Raw genomic sequence first — 26,904 nt, 5'->3', positions numbered from 1 at the left:
TAGGACATAATGGACTCCTCAGAAGAGATACATCTCTAAAGTCATTCCCACTCCCTATTCCACGTTCTGTCAGCCTGAACAAATTGGAACTTTCCTGCATATGGTCTGGGAATGTGATCAGGTGCATGAGTTCTGGAATAAAACAACATCAATAATATCTGATGTGATATGATGTTGAATTCCTGCTGACCCGATTGTTTTGTTACTTAATGACGACTCTAAATTACACCTGCTTGGGAGACAGAGGAAAATTTGGCTAGCCAGCTCAACTGCAACCAAGAAAATGATAGTTCAACGCTGGCTCCCTCCTCACTCACTTTGTATAAAACAGTGGTTGGAGTATTTTTTAGACATAGTTATGCTTGAGCTCTCTACAGCAAGGATCAACAAAGCCAAATCATCAACTATCAACCTATGGAAAAGCAAAGCAGCACAAATATCAGACCTAATGACCTTAGCACCAGAAGAAATAGAGGAGAGTGACTAGGCAAGGTGTGATTTCTGTTTGTTTATTTGTTCGGTTTTCCTCGAGACCGCAGAGGGTGGGGGGTGGCAGCGGGTTTTTTGTTCTTGTTCAATTTGTTCTGTATGTCTAATGATAAAAAACAATAAAAAATTGATCTTAAAAAAAAAAAAGAAAAAAATGTGCGTGAGGCATCAATACTTGAAAATATTACAAGTAATCGTTTTTCCCACATTTACTTTCTGCAGTCTGACTTCAGTTCACCACCTCACCATCGCCAATTCCCATTGTCTCCAAAATGTGCGTACGCATGGGTCAGAGTTTGCGTGGAGGACCACACATTCTCCCGTCAAGTTTTTTTTAATTTGTTTTTTTTAACCTTTGCGTGGGAAGTGGGGTACGCACATTTTCAGCCCCGTTTTGTGCGTACGCCACGTTTATAAATGAGACCCCAGCTGACTTGACAGACACAGGAAGAGGACAACTGTGCGGAAGATTTTCTTCTCCACTCATTTGATCCAACAGAGACACACACAGTAGAGTCTTGGCTGACACCATGGCAATGGAAAGGATTAGGTGTGATCACACAGTTTTTTTATCATGTCTGACAGGGAAATCATTGCAGTGTGGTCTGGGAGAATGTCACCCATTATAAAACTGGCAATGAAGCCTGTATTACCCCATCTGAACTTGTTTTTCTTCAACCAGAGCCTCATTTTACTAGTTTTTGCCATTGTCAGTAAGACCCCATCTCCTCCAGAAAATTAATAAACAATTTAATAAATGATCAAACGTTTAAGTCGTTATTTAAGCAAAAATGCCTAAAAAATTCTGGGTCCAATTTCCAGTTTTTGTCTTCTCTTACAGTACAATATATCATCCCAGTCTTTAGGAAATTGTGATACCAATATTTTCTAACATTTTATAAAACAAATATATCAATTGTTTCCTCGAAAAGATACTTCTCAGCTCATTAGATAATAAAAAGAATTGTTAGCTGCAGCCGTATGTTTGTAGTATTCCTGCTGCAGGTGCTTATATTGTATCAGTTTTGGTCCAACTGGAAAGCAGCGCTTCTGATGAACTATAGTGAGGACAGTAAACAAACTGTCATGGTGGCAAAAGCTAGGAAAACAAGGTCCTGTTTTACAGGTTTAGTGTCCCATGGTGCTTCAGGGGTTTTCCAACTCTATGTATCTAATGAAAAAAATTCTGAGGAGAAACACTAAGCATATGGAACTTTTGGGATATGAAAATGATCAATGAAAGGTCTTGATGTATTGGTCCAGCAGAATGTATATAGCTAAAAGGTATGTATAGCTGCGCATTGACTGAAGAGGCAGACATGTTTAAGTGACACTGCACACACACAGGTAAGGGCAGAGAGGCTGGGTGAGCAGCTGGGGGCCATGGTAGAGTGAGAGAAGGGGGGGGTCTACCTGGTAAAGACAGTGGCAGACACTGCGGAGCTGTGGGGGGAACTCGCTGGATGAACCGATGATGGCCTGGAAGAACCGCTCGGTGATCTGCAGGAGGTTCCTCTGGTTGTCCTCCAGGTTCTCACCTTGCTCCAGCCTTATGAAACAAACAAGAAGCTCCTGTCAGTAAGGCTTTCAATTCTTAGGCTTTATGTTTATTTTTTATTTACTGAGAAATTGTCTTATAAAACTGTCACTTATGAGTCAAACACTTTTGAGTAACAAGTATTTGCAAAAACTTGTTTTGCATAGGGCCCTCAAAAAGGGACTAACTTCTTCTTAAGAAGGACAGCACTGTTGTTGCCAACTTGGCCTTTGTTTGTGGTGTGATTTACCTCGCATTCAATTTTTTCAGATGAATTTAAATAAAAATGTTGATGATTGATCATCTAATCATTTGTATGTTTTATTTATGTTAAAGGTCACTTTCAATTATTCTAACTAATGATAATGTGGAGCGCCTGGGTAGCTCACCTGGTAGAGCGTGCGCCCCATGTACAGAGGCTCAGTCCTCACCGCAACAGCTGCAGGTTCTATTCCGACATGTGGCCCTTTGCTGCATGTCATTCCCCCTCTCTCTCCCCTTTCATGTCTAAGCTGTCCTATCAAATAAAGGCCTAAAATGGCAAAAAAAATTATTTATCTGTTTAAAAAAAAACAACTAATCTAATGATAATCTAAAAAAACAAAGAAGAATTGTATTTTGGGAGGATGGGGGAAGAAATTAGTTATGAGCCCTGCCCTCAGTTCATACATACAGTATATATATAAATACAACATTGCAAACACCTAAAAATCACTCTCTGGGACATTGCAGTCAAATGCATTATTAATAGGGTTGTCAAAAGTAACGCAATAATAACGACTGGATGCAAATTCCTTTTAATATCACTCATTAGTTTGGGAAATCAGGAAGTGATGCTGCAGTTTGCGTCGGGGTTCTACTTCGCAATAATGACCGGCTTGCTCTACTTTATCCCACTTATTACACAGGTAATCACACAGCTAGTCATACATGAAGCCGATGACGCCTGCGTCTTGGTCAGGACAGTTAACTTTACCGCCGATGAGAATGGCTCTCCAGCAGAAGGTTGTCCTGTTGAGTAAGCTAACAATGATGGCGCTAACTAATGCTCTGTTTGCACTGTTGTCATTAGCGCTGATAGCAATCCCCGTTTTCCCCACCATCTCTCTCCCTTTGTAACCGCTGATCAGAGGTATGAGCAAAAATATTGATTTAAAAATTATTTTATTGATTTAAAAATGGTCTGCCAGAGTCTATGATCAGAACTTTGTCCATGACAACGTCTGTTATACAGAAATAGCTGTGATGGACCAGTCCGAATCAAGTATCCAACCAAGCCGTGTAATAAGCCAAGTAATGTCCCATTCAGGTCAAAATGCCCATCTGCTGTTGCTTGATGGGCTTGAGTTTGCCTTGAGTTTGTTTTGGATTGTTGCTATAATAATAAACATCTGCATAAAGCAAGCATATTTGTCTGTTCCCATGTTGATAAGAGCATTAAAAAATTTAAAATATCACTTTTAAAGTACATTTAGAACAGATTAAAAAATAATTTGATTAATTTGTGATAAATCACAAGTTATGTATGGATAATCATGCGATTAATTCTTAATTAAATATTCACAATTAAATATTTTATTTGATTGACAGCCCTAATTATTAATAATAATGTATAGAGAATATATGAGAATATCACATTTAGTATTATATCAGTATCCTGCTGTGAGATCTTCTATATAACACAGACATGAATAACAATAGTTTAAAATGAGTTATTGTCTTGTTGGATTATTTATTTGACAATTAACTGTCTGACAATATGAATACTACAGTGAATGTTGTCAGAGCATGTGTGCATGTACTTACCTGGTGGGATCCACCTCAAAGCTGATGTGTTCAGGGGTGGTGATGACCCCTCTTAATAAAGGCTCCAGTAGCTTCTGCAGGTATGCTGCCCCATACACCTGACACAAGACAATATAAATCCAGTCAATAATATATATGTCCTTGTAGGCAGATGTTTTAGATCAGACATTTCTAATTATTTCATGGCAGGGGTTGTGCTGTGTTTTCTACCTTGAAACAGAAGGTCATTATTTTGCTGGCCAGGCTGTTTCCTCTGAAGAGAGTCTGCATGGAGTCGGCCAGCTCCACCTCTTTAGAGAACATGTTCCACAGGAGCTGGTAGAGGAGGTGGCGGGAGTCAAACAGCGTCACCAGGACTCGGGCTAGTTCATCCTGGAAATACAACAAACACATATATATATATATATCACTGAATCGATATATATGAGTATATATATCATAAAAAGTTTTATGGATATATGTTAATGCAAAATTGTAATTTCTTTCCCCACATGCATGCACTGTATGTTCTAAACTACCTGTGCTGAGCGGTAAAGGAAAAACTTCAAGGTTTAAGGTTCTTTATTTGTCATGTACACAACAATAACAAGTAGTCGTTGGCAAATAAAATCTTAGGCCTCAGGCACCTCCAACAATGCTCAATAAATAACAAAAAAACGTATATAGACGTATAGATACATACATCCACATACATGTATACTCGTAAACTTACATACAGACATACACACAGTGTAGATAGACATGCATACACATACACTTAAAACTAATGGATGTTATACTGGGCTTGAGAGAGAAGGGCAGAAAAGAATCTGAACTGAACTAACATGTCAACAGTAATTCAGGAAAAAGAGAAAAAGTGGCGATACACTGTGGGCAACAACTTGATATGACTAGTCAGGCACATGAGGTGTGTAAATCAACTCACGACTGCTGGGTTATCGACCATTTGTCAAGAAGCGGTTTCCATACTTTTAGAAAAACCTTCTCTTGATTGGCAAGCTTATATCGAAGGCCTTCATGTGGATTACATTGCCCAGTTCTCTCAACCATTGGTGGAATGTGGGGATAAGTTCAGATTTCCATTGTTGTAAAATGAGGCGTTTTGCTAGCAATGTACAAAGTGAGATGGCTTGGACAGTGTGGCGATCCAGTGTGGAAGTCACCGATAGGCTGAACAAGGCGAGAAATTGATCTGGTCTAATAGGTTTGTCATAAGCCTTTGAGATGTAGTCAAATATTAATGACCAGAAGGCGTGGAGCTTAGGGCAAAGCCACAGCTGGTGGAGTAGTGTACCTGTGTCCTGTTTACACTTATCACACAGGGGGGAGATGTTAGGGTATATAGTATAGAGTCTTTATTTTGTAAAGTGGAGGCTGTGCACAATCTTGAATTGTATAAGCCAATGTCTGGCGTTTATGGAACTTTTGGATATCATTGCAAGAATTGCACTGCAGGTATCATCAGTGATTTCGGCTCCCATTTCTTCTTCCCAAGCCTTCTTTATTTTAGTATCAGATAGGGTTACATGGGCTAGCAAAAGTGAGTATAGAAACAAGATTGACCCCTTACTGTTAGCGTTGTGACGAATAGGGCACGTGAGTATGGTGTTTATAGGTTTGTTTTTCATAGCCCGGGAGAGGAGTTCCAACATAATTTCTTATTTGGAGGTATCTGAAAAAATCTGATGCTGGTAGGGAATGAAACTGTCGCAGTTGGTGAAAAGATGCTAATTTTCCTCCAATATACAGGTCACCAGTTGTGACTATACTTTTATCTTTCCAGGCAGAAAAAGTTGAATGATTTAAATCCAGAGAAAAGGCATCTTTTTGCCAATAGGGCTATCTAGGTAGACTTTGGGCAACTTGAGAAAGATTGGGTTTTGCCTCCATATTCGAAGGGAGTTCAGAACAACAGGGCTGGTTATGTTAGTCGGGATTTTAACTTTGTCGGGATTATTCAAAAGCGCTAAGAGGGATGTAGGTCCACATGCTACCCGTTCAATCTGGAGCCAAGATGCTGTCCTTATTAAAGTGGAGTCTGGTGATAGGCTTTGGCGCCAGAGTGAGAACACACTCAAATTTGCAGCCCAGTAATAAAGGCGAAATTGAGGAAGACCTAAACCACCCCTAACCTTATCCTTACATACAGCGGGGAAAATAAGTATTGAACGCGTCAACATTTTTCCCAGTACATATATTTCCGATGGGGCTATTGGAATGAAACGTTCACCAGATGTCAGTAACAACCCAAGTAATCCACACATACAAAGATAGCAAAACATGTATGTCCATGAAAAAAAGTTATGTGTAATAAAGTGGAATGATAATGGGATTAAATATTGAACACATGAAGAAAAAGGGGTGTAAAAAGGCATGGGAAGCCAATAAACCAGCTGAAATCTGTCAATATTTAGGAAGCAATCCTGCCCCCTATTAGGGCAAATTAATATCAGCTAGATTAGTCCTAATTGATGGCCTATAAAAAGATTAATCAAGGTGTCACTCAAGAAGCATTTCATGATGGGTAAAAGCAAAGAGCTGTCCCAAGAACTTTGCAAGCTTATTGTAGAAAAACATACAGATGGCATTGGTTACAGATGAATATCTGAACTTCTGAAAGTTCCAATGAGCACTGTTGGGGCCATTATCCGGCCATTATGTTTTTTTCTCAACAGCCTGGATACAAGCAAAACAGAAAGTGCAATCATTCTCAATGTCATAGTGTATCCACCTCAATTTTTCAAACCACTGAGGCTGAAAAGAACTGGAAAAATCTCATCTCCAAAACATCTATCAGGAAAAGCCCGAACCCGAGGCTGGCAGCACTGAGTTGACGTTGTTGATGTTCCCTCCATGGCTGCCCTGGTGCTGCTAGCTTGGCTTACAAGATTAGCTCCCTCATCGTCTGTTGCTAGCAGGGTCGCTCTGGGAGTGACAGGTGCAGAGGTGCTTCTGCTACTTCTTTCGGTTACAGTTGTAACAGAGTTTTTTTTTTATAAAGAAATCCAAAATGCGCTTTTGTGCCATGGCTAGCTAACTTCTGTACTGTTGACCAGCCAGGAAAGTTTCCACAACTACCTTCACTCATGAATGAGCGTCAGAGGTGCAGCCAAATCGGAAGATTCATTCTAATCAAATTATGTGTTTATCTCTTACTTACCAAATTTTAAAATGTATTACATTTAAATTGTAATGAAAGTGATTAGGTTTATGTTAATAATAAATGTATTAAAAATAAATGTGTTTCTTTTTTAAATTATGGTTGTAGTAGTTTGTCCTTTCCCTAGGGGGTGCTGCAGCACCCTCCGCACCCCTAGTTCCTGTGGCCATGTGTGGGTTAATCCTTTTGAAAGGTCTGCACACATCCGCCTTGAATATTACTAGTGGGCAGCAGTCCTGTACTTCCACAGCCTGTGAGTTGATCCTTAAAGCATGCATATAAGTTTTTCAGCTCATCTGGGAGAGATGCAGACATTGCCTCAACACTACTACTTTTCCTGTCTGTTATGGTTTCTGGTGTTGGAGCCCTGGTAGTTAGACTCAACTTTGTTAATGTATTGACTCTTTGCATACCTGGACTTCCCAGTTAACGCCTGATTTCTGATTTGAGAATGTCTGTACAGTAATCCTTGGTACGACGTCAACAATGCATTTGTCAAAGTAGCCAATGACCTTGTTACACATGTGCTTCCGTGTACGTGTCCATGTTGTTGTCCTTAAACACACAACCATCTGTCGTGCAGAAGCAATGTCGTAGAGCTGAGTCTTATGTGTTGATTAAATCTTGGCAGGACTTTCCTCAGGTTGGCGCTCTTAAAATCTCCGGCCGTGAGGTGTCCTGTCGATAACTTCATACAGCTCGTCTAGTGTCTGGGTGGTGTCAGCGTGTGGTGGAATATACACCGCTGTGAGAACAACCAATGTAAACTGCACCAGCAAATATTAAGGCTGCATCGGATCATAAGGTGCTCTAGATTAGAAGAACAGCCGTAGAAATTATCTCCACATCTACTCAGCACCACTTGTTGTTAAACATTAGGCAGACACCTCCCTGTCTGCTCTTAACCGATGATATTGTCTGGTCATGGTGGTGAAAGGAAAGCACCTCTGGTACAATGACAGAGTCTGGGATCGAGGGGTCAAGCCAAGTCTCTCTATCTGACTAGGGTTGTATCTCATAACCCTTAAAATTGCATCCCAGACTCCTCCACTTGCCTCCCTTCCTTGTGTCTTAGTCCCTCCCACGAGGAAACAAGGGAGATACGCAAGGAAATCATGGGAGGAGAGAAGCAACATGCAAATGTGTTTTAGAGGGATGAGACGTCCTTTCCTCTGAAGCGTCCCATTAAAGGGATATTTCACTGTTGGAAAGATGAATATATCTTTAAATTGGGTCACTTACGTAGTAGAAATGTGAAAACATTTTAGAAATTGGTGGCTTCTAGGCCGAGAAAAGCCAGAAAATGTGTTTTGGCTCATGTGGATGAAAGACACCAAATCCCAGAATGCACTTGCTTCGCTGCTTTAGAGTGCACTCCCAAGCCACGCCTACTGTTTACAGACATTCAACTCAAGTGTGTTTTATTGTCATTTCAACCATATACACGAAACGTTTCACCGTGGCTCAAGTGGTGTTACAGATTTAAAATATATAAAAACGACATTATATAAAAAAACGACATACGAAACATTTAGTGCACACACATTGTAGGCTCCGTAAAGTTCAGCTAACGCATACAAGCATTACCGCTTGGTGGGCTGTAAACACTGAGTATAAACACAGCCGTAAATTTGCGTGGAATGTAGAATGGTTGGCATTTAACAGTCACAAACTCCACCAGCAGTTAGCAGTTAGTTGGATACAAGCACCCCCATTTCTGCACCAGTCCGTGTTAACACAGCCCACCTCCACTAGTCTTACCCGGCGACAGAGCAGCAGGCCTGGTAGCTGGATAGTCTGGTACACTGTTGTTCAGCAATGTTTCTACAACAACAAAAACACAGCAGTCTCTGAACTCGCGTTGGGAGTTTCGTTGAAGTTGGATGTAGTCCAGTTTGTTGTCTAATGAGCGGACACTTGCAAGCAGGATTGATGGAACAGGTGGCCAGCTAGCGTTAGCTTTCCACCTAGATGCTTTCCACTCCTGCACACCGCTGTCGAGGTCCCTTTCCCCGGCTAGCGGCATTGGGCGACACCACAGGCTGAGGTGCTGGTCTCCGTAGCAGGCGAAGCTCGCGTAGTGTGTCGAGTATACCGTCTGTAATAAAGTGTCCTGCATATTCGCCGATCTGTACCAATGTATCCCGGTGGTACACGTGCGGTAGTTTGAATGCACTTAATTGTTGTAAAAGTTTTCTGCTGAAAAGATGGAGCCTGTTAGCGAAGCTTCAAGATGGCTGACACTCGTTTTGCTTCGGCAAGCTTCAGGTAAAGACGACAGTCCAACCCCCTATGGGCGGGTTGAAAACATGCGGAAGTAGCTCCTACTACTGGCTGTAGTCCACTGCCTCTGGACAAAAAATCTTCCGATGACGCAAAAATTGTTTTCCGTTATCGACACTTTTCAATACAGAGATCTCTCGTATCAGGGGGACATGAGGGAGGGAAGCACGGTCATTTGAAATTACTACCATGTTTCTACTGATAAAAGGTTAATGCTAAATCGGTGAAGTATCCCTTTAATACGTCATCTGTTTGGGCAGAGTTAGCAACTCCTTTAGCTGCATGTCTTCCAGGAAGGCTGCTCTCGTGTATCCTCGACTATACAGTGGGTAAGGAAAGTATTCAGACCCCTTTCAATTTTTCACTCTTTGTTTCATTGCAGCCATTTGCTAAAATCAAAAAGTTTTCTCATTAACTCAGCACCCCATCTTGACAGAAAAAAACTGAAATGTAGAATTTTTTGCAAATTTATTAAAAAAGAAAAACTGAAATATCACATGGTCATAAGTATTCAGACCCTTTGCTGTGACACTCATATTTAACTCACATGCTGTCCATTTCTTCTGATCCTCCTTGAGATGGTTCTACTCCTTCATTAGAGTCCTGCTGTGTTTAATTAAACTGATTGGACTTGATTAGGAAAGACACACACCTGTCTATATAAGACCTTACAGCTCACAGTGCATGTCAGAGCAAATGAGAATCATGAGGTTGAAGGAACTGCCCAAAAAGCTCAGAGACAGAATTGTGGCAAGGCACAGATCTGGCCAAGGTTACAAAAGAATTTCTGCAGCACTCAAGGTTCCTAAGAGCACAGTGGCCTCCATAATCCTTAAATGGAAGAAGTTTGGGACGACCAGAACTCTTCCTAGACCTGGCTGTCCAGCCAAACTGAGCAATCGTGGGAGAAGAGCCTTGGTGAGAGAGGTAAAGAAGAACCCAAAGATCACTGTGGCTGAGCTCCAGGGATGCAGTAGAGAGATGGGAGAAAGTTCCACAAAGTCAACTATCGCTGCAGCCCTCCACCAGTCGGGACTCTATGGCAGAGTGGCCCAACAGAAGCCTCTCCTCAGTGTAAGACATATGAAAGTCTGCATAGAGTTTGCCAAAAAACACATGGACTCCCAGACTATGAGAAATAAGATTCTCTGGTCTGATGAGACCAAGATTGAACTTTTTGGCGTTAATTCTAAGCGGTATGTGTGGAGAAAACCAGGCACTGCTCATCACCTGCCCAATACAATCCCAACAGTGAAACATGGTGGTGGCAGCATCATGCTATGGGGGTGTTTTTCAGCTGCAGGGACAGGACGACTGGTTGCAATTGAAGGAAAGATGAATGCGGCCAAGTACAGAGATATCCTGGAAGAAAACCTCATCCAGAGTGCTCAGGACCTCAGACTGGGCCAAAAGTTCACCTTCCAACAAGACAATGACCCTAAGCACACAGCTAAAATAACAAAGGAGTGGCTTCGGAACAACTCCGTGACCATTCTTGACTGGCCCTGACCTAAACCCAATTGAGCATCTCTGGAGAGACCTGAAAATGGCTGTCCACCAACGTTCACCATCCAACCTGACGGAACTGGAGAGGATCCCCAAATCCAGGTGTGAAAAACTTGTTGCATCATTCCCAAGAAGACTCATGGCTGTACTAGCTCAAAAGGGTGCTTCTACTCAATACTGAGCAAAGGGTCTGAATACTTATGACCATGTGATATTTTTAATTTTTCCGTTTTTCTTTTTTAATTTGCAAAAATTTCTACATTTCAGTTTTTTCTGTCAAGATGGGATGCTGAGTGTACATTAATGAGAAACAAAATTAACTTTTTTGATTTTAGCAAATGGCTGCAATGAAACAGAGTGAAAAATTGAAAGGGGTCTGAATACTTTCCGTACCCACTGTAGCTCCTCAGTGATCCCTCCTCGATGCTCTCTCCTCGGGGCAGAAATAAGAGCTTTGAGACGGCCTTCACCGAGGAGGGACAGAACAACTTACGCTTCAGCCGAGGACCAAGGAGCTATCAAATAAGGGTTATGAGATGCAGCCTAGGACCCCCCTTTGTTTGGTCGTGATGAAAAAGTACTGTCCACCAACGATCTAGTGCAGAAGTTGTTCTCTGTCATAACATATGATAGGGCTCACTTTGGCGTCACACATTTTGCAAAAAACTCAATAAGTAATAGATAGACCTATATTAAACAAAAAAAGTTGTAGAGGAGCTCGAGGCACAGCAGCAGTCCATGTTCTGCGCCTGTCTGGACTAAAATACTTTCTACAAGTCTTAGCACATACTATATGTTGAGTGGAGGGATTTAAGATGTATGCCCACTGTCAACATAATGTTGTATGAAACCAATTCTAAATAAAAAAAAGAGGTACACACCCACTGGGACCCAGGAACGACATTAGCCAGTGCCATGGCAATAGGCAGCTCTCCCTGGTCTCCCATCATAGTGACCAGCTCCACTAGCCTCTCAAATCGGTCAGCCAGAACCGTCTCTGCCAGAGTGTCAAACTCTGTTCCCTGCTGCAGGATCTTGGTCAGCACTTCCATGAAAGTGGCTCGAGTCTGCAGGTCCTTGTGGTAGCCCAGACCTGAGGAGAAAGATGGAAAAACTCTGTTGGTAACTTCTATTTTAAAAAAAAAAAAGCTAAATTTTTCAAATGCTATGAGCAGTAATATTGTGGCTTACTTACCGATAGAGTGCATGAGGCCACTGTCTACGTTAGCGTTGAGGAGGTTGGACATGGCCAGGACAGTGCAGTGGCGGAGGGAGGCCAGGCGACGGGACATTCCTCTCTTTCGTCCTCCCACTGCCTGGCCCTCATCCTCCACCTCACTGCAGTCATTTAGCAGGTTCATGAACAGGGTGAAGTACCTGCACACCACCACAAACAACAGCAGCTAATTCATTAGAAAGGGCTTGTCCATGCAGGTATTTTACCGCCAGTTCAGAGGGCCAACCTGTCTTTTTTCTCAATATATTTAAAAGCTTTGATTTTACACACTTTCATGATGCTTCACATTTTCTTTTACTCATCTTAGTCATCCAACTATAACTATACTGTATGTTAACGCTGCATGTTGGAGTTTAGCTTGTTCAAATTTGTTCTCAGATGGTTATGACTTTGGATTTACAGTAGGGATACAACTGATACTCTTGTGAAGTACAGGGCAGGTTGGATGTAGGGTTGGGTACCGTTTACTTTTTTTCCGGTATCGGTACCGATACGAGTATCTGGAATTCAGGTTCTGGTACCCAAAAGGTAACTTTTTTCGGTAATTTCACACAAAAAATGTATATTTATTTCAGCAAAAATAATTCCAAACCTATTCATCCTATTTATTTAGAACATTTTACACACCACACAAAACACCTCCCTACCTCTCTCACCTCCAAAACCCATCCCTACAACCTATTAAGTCAAAAAAGTATTCATTTCTTACACCGAACTGAAACTTATTCTATTCTAGCCTGTTTTTATTTTCTATCTCTTTTTAAACTGCTCTTTCATGTTTTATGTAAAGTGTTTTAAATTGCCTTGTTGCTAAAATGTGCTATTGAAATAAAGTTGCCTTGCCCTACAACCTCAGCCTGTCAGTCAGTCAACAGGGCATAGTTAACACAGTGGTGCCTGCCTGTCACAGAGGAAGTCTAACGTTAACCATACCGCGACAGCTTTTGCCTCACCATTATATTCGCATTATGTACGCAGTTATCAGGGTAGTGGATTAGAGAAACCTGGTTTCCCCAGGTAGATTTCTCCTGAAATATGCTGATTTCTCTGCCATGTATACGTGTAACCGGGTTTCTAATTGGTCTTTTACAAGTATGCATGTGCATGACAAATTACTGCTAACAGGCAAAGTATCAGCTGAGAGTTTTGCAGATATTAAAGCGAAACTTATCACATGGTTTGTCTGACTATAAAAGTTGTGTCCCGACACTGGAGTCCCATTTGTGCACTATACAATATAATAAAATCAAAGTGATTTTGGAAAGGGAATGCTCCTCATGCCGTAAGTCTGATTGACTTAAAATTTCTCACACATATGCAGCTCAATGTCCTCTACAAAAATGCCTCATGGACCATAAAGGTCCGCCAAGATGGATTTATTGCTAATTGCCCATAACTCCGGTTCTTCCACAGCAATCCTACCTAAAATTGATATATATATGAGACATATGACACCACGACCTGAACGTATGTACCAAGTATCGTTAAATCTGATAAAGCGAGCAAAATCGCAGGCCTTATTAAAATGCTGCTCTATTGTAGTTATGAAACATGTGGTTGGTTTCACCAATTTTTCTATATTTAAATTAATTAAATTATCTGAAGTGACTTTTTAGCTTTGTAAAGACCAAAATCCGTTTAAGTAATCTTTTGCACCGTGATTACATTTACCATTTGGTTTAATTGCCAAAATAAAAATGCTGAAATTGATTACAATGTTTCAACATTTGTTTCCAACCTTTTATGTTTTACACCGCAGGTTATACGCTGCTTACAACTAAGAACAGCTTCACATAGAACCAAATAGATGTGTTTTCTCATGGAAACGATTTATTTGCGGGAGTTGCTCACAACAACCTCAGAGACTTTGTGTGGGTACTGAACTGAACAACACAGTGCAAATGACCGTCACCGGACTATTACAGCATTGGGTGGCAGCGTGAAAACATTATTTATATAAATACATATTAAAAAATAATAAAATAAAAATACATATAAATACAATATATAGCAAAAAAGTACATTTTAGAGTTCACCAGTTTTGTGTGGGTTTAAGCTGTTAGACTATCTGGCTGTGTATGGTGTGTGTGTGAGAGGCTGTGTGTGTTGCTGCTATAGAGATTAACGCAGCGCTATAGAGATGGAGACTGAAGATGCCCATCAGCCAAACAAAAGGATACAGACGCTCTTCGGTGCGGGTCTGTCGTTTCTAGTGTCTGGCAGTGCTAGTGTTAAATATGCAGTTTAAAGCGTCCTGATAAAAACTGAGGGTGTGCTTCATCTTTAAATCTCTTAAAATGATTGTGAACTTTTGTTGAGATGAATTTAAGATCAGATGCTACAAAGCCACAGAGGAGGTTGGGTGCAGGTGTGTTCTTACTTAAGAAAGAGCTGAGATTTGGCCTCCATTAATTCTACGCCGTCTCCCTCCTCTGGCTGAAGAGGAAGACCAGCTAACAGAGACACTACTGCCTCCATGCTGGCCTGGTCCAGGTCCCTACACACACACACACACACACACACACACACACACACACACACACACACACACACACACACACAAAATAGTGAGGAGAGAGCTCTCTCAATTTCTTACAATATAGTAGATGAGTTGATCACATGTAACAGAGCTGCACCTTGTCAGACACTTGATGTCATCATCAGCAGCTTGGTTAGAAGTTCCCATCACCCAGTCGGTCAGGTACTCCACCATCTTGTTCCTACAATAACAGAGGAAGACCAGAGCATGTGTGCAACCTTCAAAACTGACCTAGGGGGATAATAAATTAGTATCTAAAGGACCAGTAGAGCGAAACATAAGATCTTGAACCAGCTTTTAAAGGTGCCCTGCCACACAAAACAGTTTTTACTTGTATTTTTTGAAATATATTAGGTCCATATGCGTTTGTGATATGTCATGAATGTGAAAATTAACTGCTACCTCCTCTGTCAGCTCTAGCCACTGAAAAGAAATAAGCGGAGAACTCAGGCCAATTACAAAAGCTGGTCAGTCTGACGTGGTGTTGCCTGAGCTCATTACTATTCATGAGCTCGCCCAGTTGCGCTGGGTAAAGGATGCTGATAGCCAGGCTCTCATTGGCTAGCTGTTAGCCAATCAGAGTCAAGCAGCTTAGCTCGTTGAATATTAATGAGAACTGGCACAAATCGAGCTGAGTCTTCCTGCAGGCTTTCTATACCATGCTAGAATGGCTTGAAACAAGGTAACCAAGGCATTTTTTCCACAAAAAAAGATTACAGAGTCCATGGTAGAACTACAGACATTACCACAAAGTAATGAAATATGTGTGGCAGGGCACCTTTAAGTTAATATGTTTATATCCTGTAAAAGAAAGTGGCACAGTGGTAACTGGTGTAGAGTCGTAGAGGTGGCTTTGTCATTGACCTGAGTGATGTGTGTATACCTAAAAATCAGCTTTTGTCACTGACCTAAACTTCATCTCCTGGCAGAAGGACAGGTCATCTCGTCTCTCCATCATCACCTCCACCAGCTGGCACAGCTTGGTTTTGATCTGGATCGCATGGACCACATTGCCCAGGATGCGCACATACCTGAGCAGTGGAGCACAGGTCAATACACAGATTTTGAGTTTAACCCTTAGGGGGCACCAAAAACACTAAGATGTACCGCAAAACCCAGTGCAAACTTTTGTTAAAATCTGAAAAAGGGAAAGAGGTGTGTGCTTGATCTCATCCCTTTTTCAATTCAGGAAAATAGCCGCAAGCGGCAATACACGGGTTCAAGCTGGAATGAGCTAGAAACACAAAACTTGGCCCAATCATTGGAAATTATGTGCATTCGGTCCCCAAGAAATATGAGCCCAATCGGCCATGTAATTATTGATAGAAAAAGCGTTTTTAAGGTTGTGCCACTCACCGTCCACTTGACTTGAAATTTCTCAAATTTATGCAGATCAATGTGCTCTACAAAATAGCCTCTTGGACCATAAAGGTGCGCTGTGATAATTGTTTTGCAAATTTGCATGTGAAAAAATTGGTTTGCAGCCTTGCAGGACTGGAATACGTATTTCTACTATAACAGATTGGTCAAAAAACATGGCCGCCATCAATCAGAAGAAGAATTTGGCAAGAAAATTGGCCATAACTCACTAACGGTGTCCAATCATCATAAAAATTGTAACATATCTTCAGTCCAACTTGAGGAATGGGCATAAGCAATGATTTTGAGCTGAACCCATAGGGTGCTCTAAAAATACTTCAAATATGTACCTCAAAACCCAGTGGACGGAATATCACCAAAATTGGTACACGTGGTCTGGTGGCGAGCAATAATCAGGATCTGAAGCGTTATATTGATTGGTGCATGTGGGCATGGCCTATTTAACATTTTATGCCCTATCTCAAGTTACTGGGGGCGGAAACAAGCTAGAAACATGAAAATTTTCAGCATAATTGATAGTTATACTTCCCATAAAATATGATGCCATTTGGCCTGATGGTGGCACTATAACTTAGGCCAACATTTTGAAAGGCCACACTCCTCACACAGTAAGTCCAATAAACTTGATATTTATCACACTAGTCCAGCTCAATGTGCTCTACAAAAAAGCCTATTGGACCATAAACGTCCGCCATGATGGTTTATTGCTAATTTGCATAATGTGAAAAACAGTCAAATGAATATAACTTTGTAGATTTTCATTCCAAAATTGTTATAGAGCCTTGCGGGCCTGATATACACATTTCTACTATAAATGAGCAAGACTGGCCATAAATCATAGCCATCAATCAAAGAACTTCGTAAAGGGCATAACAGCCCTTTACGAATTTGCTTATTATAAATAAAAACATGTGGTAAACTTAAACACGCCTCTGCAGTAAAGAATTTGCGTGCCTTTTCACTCCATTTTTCTAATTTATCGAGGTTCAAATTGTATTTCCTAGGGTGCAATTCTCTATATGTGGAGTTAGTTGTTGGTTCTCTTGAACCAGTGAATTGCCGCTTGCGGCTATATAAATTATTTGTCGTCTTCCGCCGCGGCTCAAATCGCCATGAGCTGAAATGTATATTAGTTCCTAAGAAATATGAGCCCATTAAGCCACATGGTGATGCTATAATTAAGGCTTAAAAACGCGATTTTTGAAAGGCCACAACACTCACATCGTAAGTCTGCGATGCACGTCTACTATAAATTAGCAAGATTGGTCAAAAAACATGGCTGCCATCAATCAAAGAACTTAGCAGGAAATTGCTCATAACTCAAAGTTCTTCTTGAGCATTACTGCTTAATCTCAATAGCAACATCTGGCATGAAGACCTGAACCTACGTGCCAATTTTCGTGGTAATCCAAAAAGGGGGGCGAAATGGCTGGACTTATTATATTGCTGCATTAATTGTATTGTTGAAAGAGATGTGTGTGCCTGATCTTATTTCTTTTTCAATACAGAATTAAACCGAAGTGAAGTGATTTTCTTAGCTTTGTAAAGACCGAAACCCCAGCTATATTTTTTCTTGCTATTTTTCTACCCAAGTTTCAGAGGCTCTAGCTGCGGTCGAAAAGTCAAAAAATGACCTCCTAAGTCCTTTCCTAACCACTTTTTCTTAACTTCGATTTTAAACGTCAAGGAAAGGTGTGAAGAAGAATTTAAAAGGAATTAGGAAAAGACAACCGCGGTGCGAGGAGAATCTGAGTGCCCTTACACTCGGCTGTAATCATGTGACGGCGGATGTTATTGACGTGGGTCTCCTGGGGTTCTTAACGTGTTGTTCATGTAGGTTCTATAAACGTGGACAACCCGGTGGAAAATATTACAATCACTGCACTATTCTTATTCTGCATTAATTACTATGTCTGTTCATGTGAACCAACCACTGCATGTCATTTCGTCATTATAAAGCACAAAGCTGTAGGCTGTTTCTTGTATGAAAGGTGTTCTGCAAATAAAGTTTATAATCAACATTGTTTGCTCACACTCTCCCTCCTGTCCACTCATATGTATTTACATGAATCCCGATTAGGCTGATTGTATGAAAATAATTGTTACATGTATGCAAGATAAGCAGAACGTGTTTTGCCTACAAATCTACTGTACATATTAAATGTTATAAGGGTTACATGGTTGCGGGTGGGTGAAAGAAATACATTATAGAGGACAATATTCTCTAAAGTGTAAACACAGCAGAGCTGTCTGCTGCTGCTGTGCGCATTTATGTACGAGGACAGCAGTCAGCAGCGTAACTCTATTGATTATTTCAGAACCTAAAAGTTGAGTTATGTTATCTACAGTTTTTAGTTTTGCTGTTTAAATATTCCATGATATCAGCTACAGTGACATTACTGCGCGCTTGGAAATGTTTACAGTTACTGAAAGCAGCCTCTCTAATCATTACAGTAAATCTTTAAACAAAACACTCATTCATCACCACAATAGAGAGGGTGCAAATACTTTTTTGGGTGGTTGATTTAAGGGAATTGATTCGAATGCCGTCAGAGCCGATCTGCACATTCTCACATAATATTCCTACTTTCACACATGATCAAAATAATGTGGTCATATTTGTAGTGACTTTTTAACTATATATATATATATTAGGGCTGTCAATCGATTAAAAAATTTAATATAAATAATTACATACTCTGTGATTAATTAATCGAAATTAATCGCATACATAATTAACAGTGCCTGAACCGATACTTTTTAAGAAAGTAAAAAAAGAAAGAAAAAAAAAAGGGTACTAAACAACAGTTGGTGACATTAAAGAACGGCTTGTTTATTGCTAAGGCCATATGGTCAAAATTAAATGATTTAATAATAATGTATAACAACTTATTTCACTAGTAAATTGCTGTTGAACGACAAAAACAACCAGACAGAAAAGGACATTTACAATAACTTCAAATGCACCACGAGGGTGTAGTTTACCAGTTTCATTGAACGCACCGGCTGTGTTGTTTCTCCGACGGCAGCTGCAGATTGTTACATACCGGTGTTGAATCCTCTACAGTAAAATAGTCAAACTTTACACCATTTAGCGTTAGCTGTCAGCATTTTAACTGTGTCCAGCTACTAGCTAGCGGTAGGCTAACGTTAGCTGCTGTTGAGTATTGTGTTAACTAGTGTCACATGCAGCGGGGTTTGTGTTTCCTGTAATGTCTGTTTCAGAGCATCAGAGAGAAGCGCAGACATATCAGTGGCACCAGATTTTCATCTGTATGCAAACGTCAATATGGAATGGATTAATCTGCGTTAATTTTTTTAACACGTTATTTTTTTTCAGATTAATTAATCGAAATTAACGCGTTATTTTGACAGCCCTAATACATATATATTAAAATAACCCATGAGGGGCAAACAGGTGAATTTGTTTCAGACGCTGCTCTGGGCTAAAAATAAACCAGTGTCCGGTGCGCTTTGTAACTTTGGATTCAGTGATCCATTCATTCACAGTTCTGTCAATAAATGCTCACTGTAATTTTACACGTTGGAGAGTAAAGTTCTCGCATTACCGGTTAAACCACTCAAACAGTGCCATAAAGTACATAATCATTATTATTAGATGTGTTATTAGAAATGTCTCACAGAAAATAAAATGTATGCACGGTGCGTACAGAATTACACATTACATTGATTATAAACAGCGAAATGGTAATGCATTGCTTTAAATTTTGCTGCCGCAAGGACTTGTGGGACGGCAATATCTCCTTTCCTTTCGTAAAGGATGGTCCAGTATATCCTATGCTAAAGGAGGTAACTAATGAAGCATTGAAGCACCTCTCCTTATCACTTAGACAATTCGAACGGCTCTTATCATGGCAGCCACTTAACTACTTCTGGGTCATTTCAGTCCGTTTGGAACCTTCCAAAGCAAAATTGACTATTCGACCGCAGCCTATGTTTGGTCGCAGTCCTGCAACTCCAGCCGTGTTCACTTAGAGCTCCCAGTCCCGACGTGACTCCCTGGAGTCAGCTATACTGCTAGCATGGCAATGTTGTCTAGGTTCATGTCAAGTTGTCATAAAAAAGACATTGGCAGGTTATATTGGGTTACACTTTACTTGAAGGTATCTACATAAGAGTGACATGACACTGTCATGAACGCGTCATAAACATTATAAACAAGTCATAAACGTTTATGACAACGCTTCTTTTAGTAAGTGTCATTCGGTTTTTGTCATAACAAGTTATGGTAAGAGTTAGGGTGACACAGTCATGACAGTGTCATGTCACTCAAATGTGGATACCTTCAAGTAAAGTGTTACCTTGTATTGTCTTTTCTTAATGTCAGGTTGTCATAACAAACATTTCAAACAATACCAACATTGCATTAAAAGTGTCATAATTTACCAAATGCAACTTGTCATGGTTATGACAGTGTCATGTCAGTGTTATGCACACCCATTCAGCTGTAGAGAGCTTTTCGTTAGGTCACTTCTGTACTCATGTGAGTTCTGTAACTGCCTCCTTGTGTTCACTAGTAAAAATGAACATTGATATAACTTCAGTGGTCCTGTCTATTATTTGATAATATAAATTATTCTAACACCCATGTTCAACCCTTCATTTGTCAATTCAAACCAAGCCAGTTAACACGGGTTGTTCCCTGGTCATGACAATTCAGATACGACCTGCATACTGTACAATTCCTCATTGTACAGTACGCTCTCGATTACATTCTAAAGCACAAATAAATAACCATCAAACACTCAACATATTCATTTTGTGGAGACAGACGCTCTTATAGTTTTATTCTCCTTCTAGTGGGCGGCTGTGGCTCAGGTAATAGAGCTGTCGTCTCCCAACTGGAAGGTCGCTGGTTCGATCCTTGGAGTCTACTAGGGCTGTCCCAAACGATTATTTTTTAAACGATTAATCTAGCGATTATTTTTTCGATTAGTCGACTAATCTAACAATTAATTTTTCGATTAATCTAACGATTCATTTTTCAATTAGCGATTATTTTCCCAATGCTCAATTATTAACAATTTACACAAAACAAATTTCAATAAGGTTTAAATCTCTATTTATTAAAGTGCCCATATTATGAAAAAAAACACTTTCTGGGATTTGGGGTGTTCTTTTGTGTCTCTGGTGCTTCCACACGCATACAAACTTTGAAAAAAATCCATCCATGCTGTTTTGAGTGAGATACGGTTTCTGAATGTGTCTTGCCTTCAGTCTCCGGGTGAGCTATTCAAAATCGGCACGGCTTGTGACATCACAAGCAGAAACAAGCTGGCTAACCGCAACTGTTAGCTAGCATGCCACCTCGTTCTCAATAGTAAAGCACTGCTACAACACACACAAATTCACCATAATCTACAAAAGAACTACTTACATGTGCGCCCCCATTTAGAAGTCTCCCAGCTATCCTGCCTTGTAACTGACCGAAGTTGGAGAAACAGCCTCTCTTTTACTGTCTATGGAGCTGGCTAGCTGACATGATCTACATCTGAGCTACTGCGCATGTGCGAGTGCAATCAAAGATAGTACAGAAGAAGAAGAAAAGAGGTCTCACTCTGTAGCTAAAACAGAGACCAGGTGAAAAGAGGATCTGCAGCAGTGAGAGAGAGCTGTGCAGTACAACAAAAATATGGTGTTTTTTGAAAATTAAACCATGTAAACCTATTCTGGTACAACCTTAAAATACAATTATGAACCTGAAAATGAGCATTATATGGGCGCTTTAAAATTGTTTAACACTGCACTGTTCAAGTAAAATGAATTTGTAGTGCAACCTAAAGCCAGATGTAGGTTATCAATCCAACAACAAAATAAAGTCACTTTCAGGAGGAATACAAAAATAAAAACTTAAAGTAAACAGAGCAAGTGCAAAAAGAGTAGCCTGTATTTGCTTTTTTTTAACAGTAGTAGGTAAAATAATGAATAAGCTCTTGATTAACATCCAAGCTCTTCTCCCTTTAATCTTACAATAAAAAAGTGCAATTTTATGAAATCAGATGTATCAAATAAATCCAACATAAGGCAAGTTGCAGAGTATCTAATATAACAGTCTGTAATCGATTGGGTCACTCATTATGACGGTAAACCAAAAAAATAACACTGCAGACTGACAGCGTTTGATGATGCTTTATGTTAAGTCATAGTGGGGCACATTCCGTGTCACTATGTTGATAATCGCACACGTCTACAGTGCACGTTGTGTCCGAGCCCAGCCCAGCCCGACACATTGCAGGACATATACCCAGAGCTACGGGAGAAGCTGGAGAGCCATAGCTTTCTCCCCACCCAATTAGGCTAATAAAGTAATGATTTAAAAAACCCAAATACTCGATGAAGGGCCCGGCCTGAGGATAGTGGTGGGACATATGGGCCCAACACAGCCCGTGGGTCAAGTTCAGGCTCGGGCTCGGGCAGAGAATCTAAACTCTACTTGGGAGGGAAAGGGACAAAAAGGTGAGCAGAACTTACGGTGTTTTGCTGCTGTTATCCTGACTCAGGGATGCATTTTACAAAGTCTACAAATTACCATGTTGTTGTTGGCATTAAGAGTAAAATACTCCCACACTTTAGAAGACCTTGTGCGAGCCTTTTTCTCAACGTGTTGTTGAACTTGCGAGGAATCTATACTTGCGCAGTTGCACTGTTGCTGGGGGCAGCCGGTTATTTATAGATTTCTACACGTGACGTGCTGACGCAAATTATTTGTGTCGACGCATTTATGTAATCGATTACGTCGACTATGTCGACGAATCGTCCCAGCCCTAGAGTCTACATGGCCATGGGCAAGACACGGAACCTTGAATTTCTCCCGATGCTGAATATGGATGAATGTTTATCTGATGGCAGCCTTGGCCACCAAGGTATGCATGTGTGTGTGAATGGTAAATGGTGCCTGTAGTGTGTGTGTAAACTGCTTTGAGTAGTTGTAAAGACTAGAAAAAAGCTATATATATGCCATCCATTTATTAGTGGGAATGCTGTTCAACAGCATTCCAACTATTGTTATTCTGTTCTTTATTAGTGGGAATGCTGTTCAACAGCATTCCAACTATTGTTATTCTGTTCTTTATTAGTGGGAATGCTGTTCAACAGCATTCCAACTATTGTTATTCTGTTCTTTATTTTTCTGTCTTCTTCTTATTTATTCCGTACGTTTTTTGGCTCTCCGTAACTTCTGCATACTTTCAGCTATTAAAACCATTCAACTTTTAAAATGTTCAGCTCTTTCAGCTAATGATGGGACTTCTTCACCTTTTTTTCTACTCTTTATACTTTTTTAAATATTAAGCTTTTAAACATTTTATTTTAACATTAAAATCTTCTTCACTCCCAAAAGATTCTGCTCCTTTGTACTTTCTCCTACAGACACCAAACAAACTTTGAAATGTTCACAAAAGCTTCAGGTATTAGGCTATATCTTTTCAGTTTGATATCTTTTACAGTTTTTGTGAAAAAGGTGTTTAAGTTTAGTGATCATTTCAGGATTTTGTTGCGTTTAAACTGAATGTGTATGGCGCCAGCTAGAGTGGATGATGTCATTGCCAGAGCACAGAGCCTTAAAAGAAATATCTTTGCCCCTTCTCTATGAATTGCTCTCACACCGACAATATTTACTTGTCATGCATAATTTATACATCAGAACGTAGGTATTTTTGTCTAGTTTCAGCCAATTTGCTCAGTTATACAATATGACATATTTTTGGCTCGGTGAGCTTCCAAATGACAAGAGTTCCACATCTTCCTCCATTCGCTGCCCTGTTTAACATTCTCCACATTTCTCAGCGAAACGCAGAGCGAACCACTTTTTTTTTTTTTAAATCGCTGATACGCCCACATTTTTAAGTTTATCAACATACATTTTATATGGATGTGTTCATAAAGGCCTTGTCATGGTCACGATTACATCATTTGACTGATACCCCTTATCGTTCTAGCAGTCTGAGCCTTTATTTGAGAGCTTGCTCTAAGTGTCTTTGAATAGCTCCAGTGTGCGCACAGGTGGCAATTTAACAGCAGGTGACACGGTCGTTAACCTGATTAAAGATGAAAGAGATCTCATCACAGACATCAAAGGGTGTTTTCACTGGTCATACGTTACCATGACAACACTTTCACAGACAGTTGAATTGAATACTACTGGCAGTAATATGAACATTAGTTTATATCTTTTGCATTCCACTACTGTCTGTCATTCTCCCTGTCTCCCTCTCTTCGTCTGTGTCTATCTATGTCTGTGTCTATCTGTGTCTATGTCTGTCTGTGTCTGTATCTATCTGTGTCTATATGTGTCTGTGTCTGTCTGTGTCTCTCTCTCTCTCTCTCTCCCTTCTTCTCTCTCCCTCCCTCCCTCTCTCTCTCCCTTCTTCTCTCTCCCTCCCTCCCTCTCTCTCTCCCTTCTTCTCTCTCCCTCCCTCCCTCCCTCTCTCCCTTCTTCTCTCTCCCTCCCTCCCTCCCTTTCTCTCTCTCACTCCCTCCAGGGTCATTTGTGATTTCATGTATATATCCCGCTTCTTTTCAGGCAATATATTCACCTCTCAGCTCTTTAGGGTCATGCTGTTTGTTCTACGCAATGGATATGGCTGATAATAATACAGCCTTTTTAGTCAATTTATTGGAACTTCCTTTTGACGGTATTACAGTTCAGCTTCCAACTTTTATAGAAATGTTTTTTGACTGTTAGCTTATTAAGGTAATGCAGTTCAGCTTCCAACTGACTTACTTACTGAATTACATTTCAAATTCCAAGTTTTTCAGCAGTGCAAACCATTTGAGATTTTTGAAACATTTTTTTTTATTTCTGCATTTTAATACATGTTTCTCATAGCATTTGTAAGTCTTCCATACTTAATAGATACATTCAGAACTCAATGTTTTACATCGATGGCATCGTTGAACTTTTAAAGCCAACAATTCAGTTTGGTGTCAGCTTTTAACTTTTTAAGGAAATTCATACTTATTAAAACGATTTAAACTTTTTCAACTATTATCACTACTTTAACTTCTTACAGATTTAAGCTATTCATCCAGTTTAGCTTTAGCAATTCAGCTATTCAGCATTCCCACGCATTTTCTGCAGGAAATGCATTTTCTAGTTCTTCATTGCAGGTGCAGCAGCAAACGATTTTTATTAGTGGGAATGCTGTTCAACAGCATTCCAACTATTGTTATTCTGTTCTTTATTAGTGGGAATGCTGTTCAACAGCATTCCAACTATTGTTATTCTGTTCTTTATTTTTCTGTCTTCTTCTTCTTATTATTTATTCCGTACGTTTTTTTGGCTCTCCGTAACTTCTGCATACTTTCAGCTATTAAAACCATTCAACTTTTAAAATGTTCAGCTCTTTCAGCTAATGATGGGACTTCTTCACCTTTTTTTTCTACTCTTTATACTTTTTTTAAATATTAAGCTTTTAAACATTTTATTTTAACATTAAAATCTTCTTCACTCCCAAAAGATTCTGCTCCTTTGTACTTTCTCCTACAGACACCAAACAAACTTTGAAATGTTCACAAAAAGCTTCAGGTATTAGGCTATATCTTTTCAGTTTGATATCTTTTACAGTTTTTGTGAAAAAGGTGTTTAAGTTTAGTGATCATTTCAGGATTTTGTTGCGTTTAAACTGAATGTGTATGGCGCCAGCTAGAGTGGATGATGTCATTGCCAGAGCACAGAGCCTTAAAAGAAATATCTTTGTCCCTTCTCTATGAATTGCTCTCACACCGACAATATTTACTTGTCATGCATAATTTATACATCAGAACGTAGGTATTTTTGTCTAGTTTCAGCCAATTTGCTCAGTTATACAATATGACATATTTTTGGCTCGGTGAGCTTCCAAATGACAAGAGTTCCACATCTTCCTCCATTCGCTGCCCTGTTTAACATTCTCCACATTTCTCAGCGAAACGCATGAGCGAACCACTTTTTTTTTAAATCGCTGATACGCCCACATTTTTAAGTTTATCAACATAAATTTTATATGGATGTGTTCATAAAGGCCTTGTCATGGTCACGATTACATCATTTGACTGATACCCCTTATCGTTCTAGCAGTCTGAGCCTTTATTTGAGAGCTTGCTCTAAGTGTCTTTGAATAGCTCCAGTGTGCGCACAGGTGGCAATTTAACAGCAGGTGACACGGTCGTTAACCTGATTAAAGATGAAAGAGATCTCATCACAGACATCAAAGGGTGTTTTCACTGGTCATACGTTACCATGACAACACTTTCACAGACAGTTGAATTGAATACTACTGGCAGTAATATGAACATTAGTTTATATCTTTTGCATTCCACTACTGTCTGTCATTCTCCCTGTCTCCCTCTCTTCGTCTGTGTCTATCTATGTCTGTGTCTATCTGTGTCTATGTCTGTCTGTGTCTGTATCTATCTGTGTCTATATGTGTCTGTGTCTGTCTGTGTCTCTCTCTCTCTCTCTCTCCCTTCTTCTCTCTCCCTCCCTCCCTCTCTCTCTCCCTTCTTCTCTCTCCCTCCCTCCCTCTCTCTCTCTCTCCCTTCTCTCCCTCCCTCCCTCCTCTCTCCTTCTTCTCTCTCCCTCCCTCCCTCCCTCCCTCCCTTTCTCTCTCTCACTCCCTCCAGGGTCATTTGTGATTTCATGTATATATCCCGCTTCTTTTCAGGCAATATATTCACCTCTCAGCTCTTTAGGGTCATGCTGTTTGTTCTACGCAATGGATATGGCTGATAATAATACAGCCTTTTTAGTCAATTTATTGGAACTTCCTTTTGACGGTATTACAGTTCAGCTTCCAACTTTTATAGAAATGTTTTTTGACTGTTAGCTTATTAAGGTAATGCAGTTCAGCTTCCAACTGACTTACTTACTGAATTACATTTCAAATTCCAAGTTTTTCAGCAGTGCAAACCATTTGAGATTTTTGAAACATTTTTTTTTTTTTATTTCTGCATTTTAATACATGTTT

At 40.1% G+C, this 26,904-nt stretch overlaps 1 protein-coding gene across 3 annotated transcripts in view; it reads right to left on the bottom strand.

Annotated features, from left to right (window-relative positions):
- Positions 1-26,904, bottom strand: part of nf1a (neurofibromin 1a) — a 223,417-nt gene that overhangs the window by 86,060 nt on the left and 110,453 nt on the right. For all 3 annotated transcript variants that reach the window (XM_078245820.1, XM_078245821.1, XM_078245822.1), the window contains exons 22-29: positions 15,466-15,588; positions 14,655-14,738; positions 14,399-14,515; positions 11,977-12,158; positions 11,663-11,874; positions 4,043-4,204; positions 3,833-3,930; positions 1,903-2,038 (exon numbers count right to left, since the gene is read on the bottom strand). In XM_078245820.1, the coding sequence (XP_078101946.1) occupies positions 1,903-2,038; positions 3,833-3,930; positions 4,043-4,204; positions 11,663-11,874; positions 11,977-12,158; positions 14,399-14,515; positions 14,655-14,738; positions 15,466-15,588 (1,114 nt within the window). The remainder of the gene's footprint in view (positions 1-1,902; positions 2,039-3,832; positions 3,931-4,042; positions 4,205-11,662; positions 11,875-11,976; positions 12,159-14,398; positions 14,516-14,654; positions 14,739-15,465; positions 15,589-26,904) is intronic.

The sequence above is a fragment of the Sander vitreus genome, chromosome 3, assembly GCF_031162955.1.
Source record: "Sander vitreus isolate 19-12246 chromosome 3, sanVit1, whole genome shotgun sequence".
Lineage (NCBI taxonomy): Eukaryota > Metazoa > Chordata > Actinopteri > Perciformes > Percidae > Sander > Sander vitreus.
The sequence above is the reverse complement of the archived record's forward strand: the minus strand, read 5'-3'. Positions and strand labels throughout refer to the sequence as shown.